The sequence below is a fragment of the Siphateles boraxobius genome, unplaced genomic scaffold, assembly GCF_051911475.1.
Source record: "Siphateles boraxobius isolate OS27281-9 unplaced genomic scaffold, OSU_SipBor_1 27, whole genome shotgun sequence".
In the NCBI taxonomy this organism is placed as follows: Eukaryota; Metazoa; Chordata; class Actinopteri; order Cypriniformes; family Leuciscidae; genus Siphateles; species Siphateles boraxobius.
The window spans coordinates 259,851-275,795 of NW_027508887.1; the positions used below are offsets into that span (position 1 = coordinate 259,851).

General features: G+C 37.4%; 2 protein-coding genes across 3 annotated transcripts; both read right to left on the bottom strand.

The window, feature by feature from the left end:
• Nucleotides 1-289: 289 nt before the first annotated feature.
• On the bottom strand, nt 290-2,343 carry cdkn2d (cyclin-dependent kinase inhibitor 2D (p19, inhibits CDK4)). The gene is made up of 3 exons (XM_077245601.1): nt 2,201-2,343; nt 1,866-2,021; nt 290-1,137 (listed from the first exon to the last, which is right to left on the bottom strand). Exons 2-3 carry the CDS (start codon nt 2,010-2,012, stop codon nt 775-777), a joined length of 510 nt encoding a protein of 169 aa, XP_077101716.1. The 5' UTR covers nt 2,013-2,021; nt 2,201-2,343; the 3' UTR covers nt 290-774.
• Nucleotides 2,344-2,639: 296 nt separating this feature from the next.
• On the bottom strand, nt 2,640-14,802 carry ap1m2 (adaptor related protein complex 1 subunit mu 2). 2 transcript variants are annotated; one of them, XM_077245594.1, is made up of 12 exons: nt 14,617-14,802; nt 14,045-14,201; nt 11,207-11,274; nt 10,980-11,110; nt 10,753-10,900; nt 8,206-8,332; nt 7,965-8,107; nt 5,989-6,060; nt 5,653-5,811; nt 5,203-5,328; nt 3,289-3,364; nt 2,640-2,862 (listed from the first exon to the last, which is right to left on the bottom strand). In XM_077245594.1, exons 1-12 carry the CDS (start codon nt 14,656-14,658, stop codon nt 2,837-2,839), a joined length of 1,275 nt encoding a protein of 424 aa, XP_077101709.1. In that variant the 5' UTR covers nt 14,659-14,802; the 3' UTR covers nt 2,640-2,836. The 2 variants fall into 2 exon arrangements, with proteins under 2 accessions (XP_077101709.1, XP_077101710.1); XM_077245595.1 differs by lacking the exons at nt 2,640-2,862; nt 3,289-3,364 and adding an exon at nt 4,594-4,642 and having other exon boundaries at nt 5,201-5,328; nt 14,617-14,793.
• Nucleotides 14,803-15,945: the final 1,143 nt, after the last annotated feature.

Sequence of the window (15,945 nt, forward strand, 5' to 3'; positions counted from 1 at the left end):
ATTGGTTACAAGGTAGTTTGTGACGTCAGAAACACCAGCGATTTCAAAGCGTGTTTTTGAGACTGTCTTTGGTTCACTGCAGTTTTAAGGAGAAAATACTCAGCAATGCCGTCGACTTATGAATTTACACATGGTCTGTCTTAAAGCATATTAAAAACACCACATAGACATATAAACAACATTATTTTTTTAAAGTAGACTTTAATCTACTTATGTTTGTTTTTTGTGAATGTTCTTGATAAAAAAAAAGATCATCTCAGTGGCTGACATGAATAACAATTCGGACAAGTTCAAAGTGAGTTTTCAGTTTATTAAACACCTTAATAAATAACATTTGAAATACCACAGTAAAACATAACGTTAATATACAATTCTTCAATAAATAAGTAAAATAAAAATTCATACAATGTTATTTACAGATGATGTTAACATTCCAACCAAACTTGCACACAAAACGAGAATTCATCAGTGCACGGATGGCAGAGAATAAATTCACAGATATAAAAATGTCAACAGTTCAAGTTTCTGCACAGAAATATTTAGCAAAATACCAAAATTAAGTTATTTACATGTGTGCCTGGCAAACCCACACGTGACTGAAGGAGAGCGGCTCTCTTTGAATCCAGTGCAGGGATTTGCTCTGTGCAAAACTGGCGCTACACATTCCAGCTAATATTATGAGTTCAACTACCAACTATGGAAACATATATCAACATCCAACAAATTAATATAAATTACAAAATCCTAATGAGCGGTACAACACTGTATAGTTCTTCAATTCGAACTGCTCGCCATCAGGTGCTCCAACAGCTCCACGATCTCCGGAGCGCAGGCGTCCCGGGCCACGTCCAGCGGTTTGGACCCTGCGTTGTCCTGATGGCCCAGGTTTGACAGCGGGGCCAGGAACTCCACCACGTCCCAGTTGCTCTCGCGGATGGCGATGTGGATGGGTAACGCGCCGCTGTGGTCGGGAACATTGACTGAGGCGCCGTAGTCCACCAGAACTCGCACTGTTTCCAGGAACCCCGTGCGGGCCGCATCGTGCGCCGGGGTCACGCCACAACGGTCCTGGACGTTTGGGTCAGCTCCGTGGTCCAGTAACACACACGCCACACTGGTGCAGCCCATCATCATCACCTACAGCACCAAACATCTCATTATGTGCTTTATAAATGATAACTAGAAGTGAAAAATGGGTCGGCTTCTTATCAAGCAAAATAATCTGACCACAGGTAAAGGGATAGTTCACCCAAAAATGTAAGTATCGCATAATTTACGCTACCTCAGGTCATGCTAGGTGATGCTAGTCATTCTTTCAGCAATAGAAAATATGAGTTATATTAAAAAATATCCTAGCTCTTCCAAGCTTTATAATGGGAGTGAATGGTACCTTAGATTTTTGGGCTTCAAAATCTCAGGTACCATTCACTCCCAATATAAAGCTTGGAAGAGCCAGGATATTATATAATATAACTCAAATTGTGTTCGGATGAAAAAATAAAATCATATAAACCAAGGATGGCTTTATAGGTAAAATTATAGGATCATTTTAATTTTTGGATGAACAAACCCTTTAAAGCAAGGACAAAATCCTATATTCCAGCTCTACCATATTCCTCTGTTTAATGAAAGTAATGATGTTACATCATTAACTATTTAGTTCCTGTTTGTATTCTTTAGTTTTACTTTTTGATGTAATTTCTGCATTAATTCGATCATATTTTTCAGCAGAAAATTAAACAACAGAAGATTGACAGCGGTCATTATTACATCATCGCAGTCAGATGGTAAAGGCGGAAAGGAAAGCGAAACAAATAGATTTGTATGTAGTAATAATAATGTTTTAATGCTGTAGCCTAAATCACCTGTAATGCGGTTTTCCCGAACTCGTTGAGCGTGTCCGGTTCGACCCGATGATCCTGGAGAATCCGCCGAACCGAGTCTACATTCCCCTGAGCCGCAGCCGTGCTGAGACTCTTCCCGCAGGACCCGAACCCGTCCAGAACCATCATCTGAAACACCTGGACGGACACGAACCAGTATCATAAGAGCAGATCAAATAATAAGAGCATAAGAGCAAAAAACATAAGAGCAAATAATCCCGTGATGCGGAACATTAACGCGAATCTCTCTGAAGAATTGATTAAATGGTATCAATAAACGTCAAAATGAAAGTATGAAGACATTTTGAGGCGCTTACCTCTTCGTTGCTGTTTGTAGATTAGTGACCGTTGGCTGTTTATCCGTTTACACAAATACGTCAAAACAATTATATATGTGCGCTCTGTTCGCGGTTGCGCCTTTACATCGCGCGCTTCATCGGCAACAGAGCTGCGTGACGTCAAACACCCTTCTACCAATCAGAAACCACACACGCCAACACGGCTGCCATAATTGGACAAAAGGGAGGAGTGCCGATAGGCGTTGCTACAGTATCGCCGTGGTAACTGCGCCAGCGACCAATGAGAACAAAGAGCGCAGAAGGCGGGCAATTTGAGAAGGTTTGTTTGTAAACTTGCGTTCATTCACTGAGTGTGTGAGTGTGGAAAAAAGAGCGGGCCTTCGTGACAGAGTCTACACAAGACCCAGTAATATGTCACGAGGAACAACACAAGGATTAACACACATTATATCAATAATTGCAAGACAAATATATTTAATTTATTGCAAAAAGACAACATATTCCATGATTTTGTGCAAATTGCACTTGTGAAAATACATTATTGTGCCTGAAATGCTTGGTATGTTTACATTCAGCATCAAACTTTTTTTCTAATGAACTTCTGACAGGATAAAATCAACTAAAACATTCTCAGTCATGTGTCTGCAGCGCTCATTAGTTGTTTGTCCTGAGCTGGTAATCTGAAAGCAAACACAGATATAAACACATAAATTAATACATTAGTCATTGTTTTGACATCTGCTCCATTGCCAAACACACAATCTTTTTAAAAACCTGTTTTATGGGATGATAAATATAAAATATAACTTAATTTTTTATTTTTTTTTGCAATTTATAATAAATTATAATTGTATGGCCAGGCAGAAAAATATTTACACAAATGGTCACAAAAATGATGTAGCCCCTTTTCTATTCGTGTATGTATATATTATTATTATGTTTATTAATTTAATTTAGTTTTGTGTGTCTGTCATTAGTTTTTTTTTAAATGATTGAGCTTATGTATGTTTTACATTGTTGCATGTTTGTGTGAATAAGAAAGCCTACGAAAATATAAATCATGAAAAAACCTGCTTTGTTAAAAATATGCAAAACTCCTTGCTCACCTCCGCTCTGTGTGATGTAGCGGACCCACGGCAGTGCATGATAGCCACTCTTCTCAATGATCTTCATGTACCGTACCTTTCAAATAAAATAACAATTTAATATGCTGAGAAACAAGTTCCATAACTGATCATAAAGTCTTACATTAGATCTTAAACAGACTGTGCACATGCAGAACACATGTAAATATCCCATCCTGCAAAAACATTGCATTACAACAGAATATTATATTATATTATATTATATTATATTAACGGTTGCGCCTTTACATTGCTTGCTTGATCAGCAACAGAGCTGCATGACGACAAGAACACTTCCACCAATCACAGGCCACACACGCCAACACGGCTGCCATAATTGGACAAAAGGGAGGAATGCCGATAGGCGTTGCTACAGTATCGCTATGGTAACTGCGCAAGCGACCAATGAGAATATAGAGCTCTTAGATACTGTACCTTTCAAATAAAATCCAATTTTTTATTTGCTGAGACACGAGTTCCATAACCAGGGGTGCACATAAGTTTTTCAGTCTGGTTTTCATGAGAGCACGTGGAGAGTCGGTTTGGTGCTCACACTGCACATAGTGTGACCCATTAAATATAACTATAAAAAAATAAATTATTATTAATATCATTATAGTACTTTTTTTAGTTAGTTGTTGTTTTTTAAATAAAATGAATAAATTGTGATAATACTAATATATTTTGAAATAAAAAAATGAGTATTAAATAAAACTACTAAAATTATTTTATAGTACACTTAAAAAATACAATGCTAATATTTACATCTTTTAATTTTTTATATGAACTTTTAAACATTTCCAAACATTTTGAAAGCGCCAGATTTATTACGCATTCAGTTCAAATGGAAATATTATACAGTATTACAGTTAGTCGATCTAAAATGGTGATTGTGGATTAACAGCTGTCAACCATGTCGGTATGCAAATGAGCAGTCTGAACTTATTGCACCCCTATGCATAACTGATCATAACGTCTTAAACAGACTGTGTCTGAAGAACACATGCAGATATCCCATCCTGCAAAAAATAATTTCCAGCAGATGGCACAAACACCACCCACTTAAAGAACATCGCATTACAACATAATATTATATTATATTACATTATATTATGCTCTGTTCGCAGTTGCACCTTCACATCGCACTCTTGATCGGCAACAGAGCTGCATGACGACAAGCACACTTCCACCAATCAGAAACCACACACGCCAACACGGCTGCCATAATTGGACAAAAGGGAGGAGCGCCGATAGGTGTTGCTACAGTATCGCTATGGTAACTGCGCCAGCGACCAATGAGAATCAAGAGCTCTTCTCAATGATCTTCATGTACCGTACTTTTCAAATAAAAACCCATTTTTCATTTGCTGGACACAAGTTCCATAACTGATCATAAAATCTTACATTAGATCTTAAACAGACCGTGTTTAAAGAACACATGCAGATATCTCATCCTTTAAAAACTCATTTCTGGGAGACAACACCACACCCAATTAAAGAACATTGCATTAAAACAGAATATTATATGATATTATATTATATTAATTTTACTAATGTGCTGAAAGTGGTGTAAAGTGTGACGAAATAATAGGAAATCTGAACGCAAGTGGTCAAAGGAGACGCATTTAAAACGTATTATGATTAATTTCAGGTGAAAAACAGTAATGTTACTTGGCTGACAATTCGTGATCAGATCACCGAACACTCATCTTAAAACCAGGTTAAAAACAGGGCTTCTGTCTCGCACGCTTAATTTCCGGGATAATATATATAATTTATTTGCGGGCGTCAAGGAACCGCGGTGGGATGTCTGTACATGTAACATTTGGCACAAGTGTAAATACACTGATAGAAAATGCTAACATGCATTTGCCCATGCAAATAATGCACCCTCACCTGAATGCCTGACACTGTGAAATATGGGATCTCAAACTTGACTGTAATCGGAGGTTTTCCCTCTTTCTCGTCCTTTTCCACACTTGGCAGGCCGAAGTGGGCACGCATGAGAAACTCCTTTCCACCCTGCCAATGGACACAACGACAGAGACGAGAGATCAGTTTCACAGATTCAATAAAGACCTTGAACTAAAGTCTTCATAAAACATCATCGGTTAAACTTTATTTTACAGTACGTTTACTTACAATATAGTTACCCAAGAAAGTGCTGGTAATATAAGGTAACTACATGGGTTAAGGTTAGGTTTAGGGGTAGGTTCAGGGTTATAACAGTTATTGTACTTGCTTTAATAAGTACATTGTATGTGCATGTGGAACAGGACTGTAAAATAAAGTGCAAACACAACATCTTATGATCGAAGAGCTGAGCATCAGTAATTGGTTTCTTACTGGGAAGGATTTAATGCTCCACACCACCCAGTTCTTTTCAGGAACGTATTTAGCATGACCTGTGCTGGTTTTAAACTTGGGAGAGTCGGCATCACTCGGCACAGGCACACGAATCTCAACGTTATTGGCTACAGACTGCTTTTTAAATTGTCCTTTAGCCTGTAATACACAGAGAGAGAGAGAGAGAGAGAGAGAGAGAGAGAGAGAGAGAGAGAGAGAGGATTCACATGTGGAAAGTCAGTCTGCTGAACAATGCTCTAAATGTGACTGTAAACCAATAAATTTAGTCTTGAAATGTCTCCACTGTGTTGCAATGAAGAAGTTTTGCTGACAAACCTTCACCATGATCTCCACTCGACTATGAGAAAACTTCTCAATAACTGACTCGATCCAAATCAGCGGCTTTACCTGTAGATGAAAGAATCATAATGTTAATAAAGAGACATTTGTAACACTAAACACAGCGGATGTGATCAACTATGCTGATGATCAAAATGGTGTAATAGATAAAGAGTTGGATTGTTTAAAGTGCCCCTATTCTGCTATTTTAAAGGTTTTTACATTTAGTTTTAAAGGTCTCCTACAAAAGGTTTACATGCATCCAAGGTCAAACAACACTTTCTCATAATATCCACTGCGGCATCAGTTCTTTTCTCTCAGTGTCTAACGGTTCGTTTAAAGATTCAGTCTCTCTAAACCCCGGCTCTCTGAGAGCTGCTCTGCTGTGATTGGCCAGAAAGCAAATGCTGATTATCATATCTGAATCTCAGCTCTTGATCACAGTGATATGAACAGTAACGATGGCGTGTGTTTTACCGTATCAATCTCATCAAAGTGGATTTGCTTTTTCAACAGAAAACCGTTTCTTCTCGACACGAACAACACGAACCAAACGCTTCCAGAGTCAGATACACTACAGTGTTTGAGGGCGGAGCTAAGAGATGCTGTTCAGCCAATCAAGACCAGAGGTTGGGATTATGCAAATTAGTTACAAACATATGCGGGATCAGCGGGAACTGAGACTGAATTACTGACGACTCGTTTCAATTCAGAATCACTTCTGTCTTTTAGGAGAAAAAACTCCATTTATCTGCACTTTGACCTGTGAAACTTTGCAGAGCTTTTACTTTCCCAAACAGCTCTATTACACACTACATGAAAGGGAATAAACGAAAAACATAATAGGAGGACTTTCATTTTTTTGGACAACTTGTAAGATCAAATCTAACAACAGCATTTAATAAACTATCTACCTCAAATTTACAGTGTGTTCGAGAACAAGTTTGGTTGAAGTGTGTGCCATATAAACAGAACCAGTCAACAACTAGTTGTTCATCATAACCTCCCTAAGATACAGTATGTACACCATAAGCACGACTGTTATTCTGTCAATCAAACTCTCTCAGTCACTTCATGGAAAAACAGCAGAAAATAGGTCAACTGCGTGGCCATAGAGGAAGATAACCCAGGTGTGTGGGCGACAGAGATCAAAAAACACAATAGAGAGGTTGAAAGCAGCGGAAATGTCCCAAAATACTGCACACTATAAAAATGAAACGATACAGATGCAATACAAAGAACGGTTTAACAAATAGGGTTGAGAATGGAAAATACTTGAGGTCAGGAATCGGATACTTGTTAAAATTTTTAATTTTGATTCCTCTTATCGATTTCTTTTTTGAGTATTTCAATATGACTTTTCAAGCGCGAGACAACTCGCGCGCTGTTTTAGTGCGTAGTCCCAGCAGCTTCCGTCTGTATTATAACACTAATCAAAGAAAAAAGACAGAGAAAATCACTCCTTCTTGACTGAATAACTTTTGTAACTATATTTGTAATGTATACTTCACTTATAAAGTGCAGTGTTATTTTACACTTGATTTCAGTTTCTGTATTTGAATACCTGAAGATATTAAAACACTGTTTTTTTCAATCGTATCTTTGTTCAGTTGTGTCTATTTGTTGCGATTGCTAATTTTTTATTTGTTCTTGAGTGTTTACTTGTCTTTAATAATGATTTAAATTTATATAAGTTAGGCTAGTTGTTTTTCTACGGTATTTTTATACCACAGGCAAAGTCCTCTTCGGCCTGTTGATTTTTGTTCATGATATTCAGTTACAATGAAATGTTTTGCAATAAGACTAAATGTGAATGATATCTAAGGTTCTTTTTCCTTATTGGAATCGAAATTAAGAATCGATAAGAAGAATCGAAATCGTTAAACACACACACACACACACACACACACACACACACACACACACACACACACACACACACACACATTGATGGGCTGGTGCAGGAGCCTTACGTGTGTGTTGATCCGGTACGACATGAGCTCGGACTCTCCGTCAGGCGGGATGAAGGAGATTGTTCGGTCGCCCTCGAAACGCGACAGACGGACACACTGATGAAACTTCACATCCTCCATGGTGACAGTCTTCCCTTTGTCTCCTGTGCACACACACACACAACACATCATTTCCAGGACTGACCTCATCCTGCACAACACTCTTAGTGAATTCAAACAGATGAGTTAATAAAGTTCTTACGGCCGGTGAGGGCGAACAGCACACGATCGTTCAGGCCCAACCTGAGCTCTGGCATTCCCGAGAGCATCGTCTTCAGCTTGATGCTGCCCACGATATCACTGCTCATAACACTGCCGTTAGCATTCACCTAAACACACGCAGGAGAGTAGGGGTGTGTGATATTGACAAAAAATGATTTCTCAATATTTTATACAACGATAATTAGACGATATTTAGCTGAATGTGTTTATTGTGTTGGTACCTTTGTGGGTTTAGGTTTTTGTGGCGGTCAGTTCACAGCAGTGACAGAAATCATCCTTTTCAATACGTTTCAATAAGATTTGTAGCTTTTATGGGCATTTTCACGTCTATAAAGCTCTTTTTAAACCTATTTAAATGTATGCATCATCTTTTGTGTCAAATTCTTACATTTAATCAATGAATTCAATTAGAATAATAAGACAAATAGGGCAGTTACCTATGGAAGCTTGTTTCCACCTAAGAACAAAACATTTTAAAAGATAATTGCGACTTTTTATCTCACTCGCGAGACATCTTTTCTCAGAGTTGTGAGATATAAACTCACAATTGCGAGTTATAAAGTCCAATTCTAAGGAAAAAATACCTTTTTTCTCAGAATTGTACATTTACATCTCACAATGCTGACTTTATAACAAGTAATTGCGACTTTATAACATGCAATTCTGACTTCATATCTCACAATTGCAACTTTATATCACGCATTTCTGATGCAAACTCACAATTGTGTGAGAAAAAAAGTGAAAATTGTGAGATAAAAAGTCGCAATTACCTTTTTTATTTTTTATTCTGTGGCGGAAATAAGCTTCCATAGTTACCAATCAACAAAAATCAGTATCAACAAAATTCATCTTTCCACTGCAGAGGAAACACAGAAGCTGCATCTGAAGTGGCGGTTAGATGCATTTACACAGACGGTTTAATGCAGATCAGAGAGACATGAACGCATTTAACCTGCAGTAACAAATGCATAAATAATGTTTTGATGTTTCAAATATGAAACGTTGAATATTGATATTTTGAAAATATAAAAAAAATGAGAAGATACTTTAAATGAGAAATTAATTCCGCCAGTAGTGAGTCATTAAGTTTCATCCGATTCATTCAAACGGCTGATTCATTCAGGAACGTTCAGGAAGGATTAATGAGTGAGTCATTGAATCATTCATTCAAAGGATTCATTCATTCAGTAATGAAACACCGCTGAGTGATGCTCAGAGACGCAAAACAGTCCTGTGGCTTTGCTTGCAACTATTTCCGTTGGTGAAATACAGCAAAAACAGGCAATATTGTGTCTAAAATCACTTAATAATAACTTCTTGTTTATTGAACTCTTGTATAAAATCAATATCACATTTGTAATCATTCTGATATTTGGAGAAAAAAACACTCTTCATGTGATATTGATTAACTATATTATATTATATAAATATGAAAGACATAGGGCCCTATCTTGCACCCGGCGCAAATGACTTTGTACACTGACGCATGTATCATTCCTATTTTCCACCCGCGCAAAGCGGACTTTTCCCTCCACAGACACACGTCGGTTAACTAAGAAATACACTTGCGCTCCCCGCGGCGGTTCAGCGCAAAGAGGAGGCGTGTTCCGGCGCAAACTTTCCCTCTCGCTATTTTGCTGTTCTATAAAACAATTGCGCCACTGACCAGAAAAAACCTAGTCTAAAGTCAATGGCGCGTTGCGCGTACATTCAGATGCTATTTTAGACGCGCATGCTTGGCCATAATACAGAGTGTGAACAACACGCATACACTATAGATGATTCTCTCATCTACACAGATGCATTTAACTTTTTGCAAATGATACATTATTTTAAGGAAAAATATTAAAACACGAGGAAAATCATTGTTGTGTCCATGACGATGGGGAAAATAGGCATAAAGCTTACACATTTACCCAAATTATTATATGCATGTTTAACCGAAGCTAATTTGGGTGGGTTTGTCCCATTCCCCAATGTCACTTCTCTTTCTTTTACGGCCCTGACGAGAACATCGATCTCCTCGGCTGAGAACCGATTCTGAAGCGCGCCTGGTAAATGCGCGTTATAATAGTATTGCGCCATGGAACAAGCGCACCTCGTTCATCATGCTCTTAAAGGGAATGTGATATAAAGCTCTTATTGGTTTGTTTCCCGTTACGCCCAAACCACACCTTTGAATAATGAAGCTACTTCAGACTAACCCCCTTTAGATTTGCGCCAGACGCAAGAGGCATTTATACCGCAGGGAAAATAGCAACAGCGCCGGGATCCGCCCACAAAGTTACTTGCGCTTTGACACTTGCATTTCAGATCGTTAAAATAGGGCCCATAGAGGTATTTTTGCCCCTTATCTTGAATATTAGGGGCGTTATTATGTATTTTAATAGACTGAATCATGCAGTGAAAATGTGCACTCTCTAGGTGTGTTTTTGTAAAGTGAGGGACATACTCGAAAATGTCAGATCACACATCAATAAAACAACAATCACGATATTATCGTAGACGAGGAAGATGATGAACTCACCAGTACATTAATGGACTCAATCACGTCGATGAAAACTTCGTTCTTCTTGTATTTAATGCCCTCTGATCTCCAGGACACGGCGTTGGTGACCGTAGTGGGCACTTTGGTCTTGCTCACCTCAAGTTTGTTACCCTGCTGAGTGATGTACCTATGAGGAAGAGCAGCAACACACATGAGGTCACAAGAAATGAGCTTCTCCACGAGCGAATGAAGCAAGCGTGTCTTACTCCTGAAGAATCTTGCTGTCCGTCGTCTGCGGGAACCCAAAGTCCATGAGCTCGTCGAGCAGCTCGTACACGACAACGAAGTTATCCTGAATGCTCTCTTCCTCCAGCTCCTTGAAATACTCAGTGAACACCTGAACAGACCGTGAAGTGTGTGTTTCAGTTCAGATCTAGACCTGGCTTGAGGAATTACGTGCGGTGGTTAATGAATGACGTCTCAGTGGACTCACCTCCACGAGCTTGTACAGGAAGGAGTACACTAGAGATGCGTTAGAGTTCTTGTTGGTTATGGCCACCACTGATTTTATTGGCAGGTTAAGTTGGAAATTGATACACCATTGAACATTCAACACATATCAACAAAACACAAGTGGTGTGCCAATTTACACACTATACACTATGTACTTGTGCACTATGTACCTATGCACTTATACACTAGAATACATGTGCACTATGTTCTTATGCACTACGTTCTTATGCACTACATTTAATACATGATGTTCTTATCCACTATGCACTTATGCACTATGTACTTATTAACTACGTTCTTATACACTATGTACTTATGCACTTATACACTATGCACTTATGCACTATGTACTTATTAACTACGTTCTTATACACTATGTACTTATGCACTTATACACTATGCACTTATACACTATATACTTATTAACTACGTTCTTATACACTATGTACTTATGCACTTATACACTATGCACTTATACACTATGTACTTATTAACTACGTTCTTATACACTATGTACTTATGCACTTATACACTATGCACTTATACACTATGCACGTATACACTACGTTCTTATGCACTACATTCTTACGCACTATGTACTTATTAACTCCGTTCTTATACACTATGTACGTATGCACTTATACACTATGCACTTATACACTATGCACTTATACATTATGCACTATACACTATGCACGTATTCACTACGTTCTTATGCACTACATTCTTATACACTACTTATACACTACTTACTTATTAACTACGTTCTTATACACTATGTACTTATGCACTTATACACTATACACTTATACACTATGCACGTATACACTATGCACTTATACACTATGCACGTATACACTATGCACGTATACACTATGCACGTATACACTACGTTCTTATGCACTACATTCTTACGCACTACATTCTTATGCACTATGTACTTATTAACTACGTTCTTATACACTATGTACGTATGCACTTATACACTATGCCCTTATACACTATGCACTTATACATTATGCACTATACACTATGCACTTATACACTATGCACTTATACACTATGCACTTATACACTATGCACTTATACACTATGCACGTATACACTACGTTCTTATGCACTACATTCTTATACACTACTTACTTATACACTACTTATTAACTACGTTCTTATACACTATGTACTTATGCACTTATACACTATGCACTTATACACTATGCACTTATACACTATGCACTTATACACTATACACGTATACACTACGTTCTTATGCACTACATTCTTACGCACTACATTCTTATACACTATGTACTTATTAAGTACGTTCTGATACACTATGTACTTATGCACTTATACACTATGCACTTATACACTATGCACTTATACACTATGCACGTATACACTACGTTCTTATGCACTACATTCTTACGCACTACATTCTTATGCACTATGTACTTATTAACTACGTTCTTATACACTATGTACTTATGCACTTATGCACTATGTACTTATTAACTACGTTCTTATACACTATGTACTTATGCACTTATACACTATGCACTTATACACTATGTACTTATTAACTACGTTCTTATAAACTATGTACTTATGCACTTATACACTATGCACTTATACACTATGCACTTATACACTATACACGTATACACTATGCACGTATACACTACGTTCTTATGCACTACATTCTTACGCACTACATTCTTATACACTATGTACTTATGCACTTATACACTATGCACTTATACACTATGTACTTATTAACTACGTTCTTATACACTATGTACTTATGCACTTATACACTATGCACTTATGCACTATGCACTTATACACTATACACGTATACACTATGCACGTTTACACTACGTTCTTATGCACTACATTCTTACGCACTACATTCTTATACACTATGTACTTATTAACTACGTTCTAATACACTATGTACTTATGCACTTATACACTATGCACGTATACACTACGTTCTTATGCACTACATTCTTACGCACTACATTCTTATGCACTATGTACTTATTAACTACGTTCTTATACACTATGTACTTATGCACTTATGCACTATGTACTTATTAACTACGTTCTTATACACTATGTACTTATGCACTTATACACTATGCACTTATACACTATGTACTTATTAACTACGTTCTTATACACTATGTACTTATGCACTTATACACTATGCACTTATACACTATGCACGTATACACTACGTTCTTATGCACTACATTCTTACGCACTACATTCTTATGCACTATGTACTTATGCACTTATGAACTATGTGCTTATGCACTTATGAACTATGTGCTTATGCACTTATACACTATGCCCTTATACAATATGCACTTTTGCACTATGTACTTATACACTATGTTCTTGTGCACTATATAGTGCATAGTGTATAAGTGTAGTATGTCGTACATAAGTACATAGTGCATATGTACTTATGCATGTATGGACTTTGTATGTTTTTGTTATCCTTGAACATTGGAGTCTGATGCCCCTCCCCCTACGCTACGTAATTAAAGCTGCGACAGTCGAGTGCATGAAGTGTCCAACATTCCACACTTTTGTTTTTTCGGTCAATTAAGTGCATCATCCGGGTTTTTAAAGTGCACATTTTCAGTGTGAAAACATGCACTACTTGCTCTATTTATACAAAAAATCGGCATGGAATAGTGCATAAGTATGCGAATTAGGATGCGCCTACAATCAAATCAGCACTGGTTATTTGGAATAACTTTATGTTTCGCAATCAGATTCGGAAGTTTGTGATGTAAAAGGATACAGTACAGATTACTGTGCTTGATCCAGAGGAAGTGGACATTACCATGTGACATCACAGGACAAACAAGCCCCTCCTCTTCCTGTTGCATTAGCAGGTTGAAGAAGTGGTCGATCTCAGACATGTCAACGTCGCCTTTGTAGTTGCGGCATATCAGCACCTGATGGGAAGACAAATTGGGAAACGCGACATTTGCATCAAATATTTAATTTCATAATTTATGATCTTCCTATATCTTGAGTGACGTCATCTGTACCTCAACAACAACACACTTTCAATTCTAATAATACTCCTTCCTGTTTGGGAAGGAAATGACATCTGCTCATGTCATACACTGTAATACCTCTAAAAGGGCACATCTTCAAAGGAGGTCAAATACTATCATATGACTTTAAATAATTAACCATTGTGTCTCCATTAAAGACTGATATTGTAATAATCGTTTGAGGCAGACAGCTGTATATTCTCAGATTATTATAAACAGCGATTCGCGGCTGTTTAACACTTATTTAAATCAAGTGAATTTTCATCTACAAATATCACCTATAAAGTCGTTGATTATGAATCTTAATTACCTTCCCCTTCAGATCCAGCACGAACACAGCTGACGCAGACATGCTCTAAGGATAATAAAACCACCTGGGTCAGTGTTGAACACGGTTAAACCAGTTTAAAGTTGGTTTAGTTACATTCCCGAGGTTAGCGGACAGTTAAGAACTCATTTCACCAGTTCCTTTTCCTGAACGGTGCGTGATGACGTCACCGAGCGCCAGGTAAAACATTAGCAGAGATCACGTGACTGTAGAAGAGCCCCGGTAGAGGGCAACATCAAACCACACACACACACACACACACACACACACACACACACACACACACACACACACACACCTGACCAGAGAGAGAAGGGTGTGTTCTCAATACCTTCACAAAACGAAAAGACTTGAACTGTAAGAACCCTTCAAGGCATGCAAACACTTTTAACGCATAAATGCATGCAAATGCTCTATTTTTTATTATTATTTTGAACATTTTTTAAAAATATTGCTATTGTTGTTGTTATGTTTTGATATATTTTTGTCTTATTTTACCTTATATAATTTTTACATTTTCTAGCCCTCTCCCCCAATACTGACAGAGAAACACTTCTACATCTATCATAGCGTCTATGGTTTATTTTTAAAAAACATCTTAAGACGCATATTTTAAGTCAAGCTTTTAATTTTTAACTTATTACTGTATTTTTGATATTTGTATTTTTTCTCCTTGTTTGTTTTATTTTGTTCTGTACATGCTGTAGCGCTTTAAGTTTGAGAAAGGCGCATTAGAAATAAAATGTATTATTAATATTATATATTGTATACTTATATATTCAATGCCAGCAAAACACCAGCCCTGTTAATCCATTACAATATCATCCTGATTGTCATGCTGTGTGAAAAATGAACATGCTGCTAGGATAACATGAGGAATAAATGAGTATTTTCTACGAATGCATGCAGGAAACGGTGTAAAGTGTGAGTAAATGTGCTTCTACACAACACATAAGTGTTCCTGTTGGACTTCAATGCCTTTGGGAAGGAAATCTGATCTGATCTCATGGGGTTCAGTAACAAGCACATGAAGTGTCCTCATTGTCTGGTGTCCAACAGCAACTCCAAACATTCATCATCACACATACAGTGACCCAGTGAAAGTATTGATCGCTGTGTTAATTATTACACCAGGAAACTAGCTCTGTTTTTAATTAGATAATGTGTCCAGTTTTATAGCCTACATGTTTTCTTTTTAAAAATAAGAACAATATAACTCATGCACAACTGTACAAGAAGAGCATATTTAACAACACTGGACCACATCATAAAAAAAATAATACATAAATAAAAACAAGAATATACAAAATT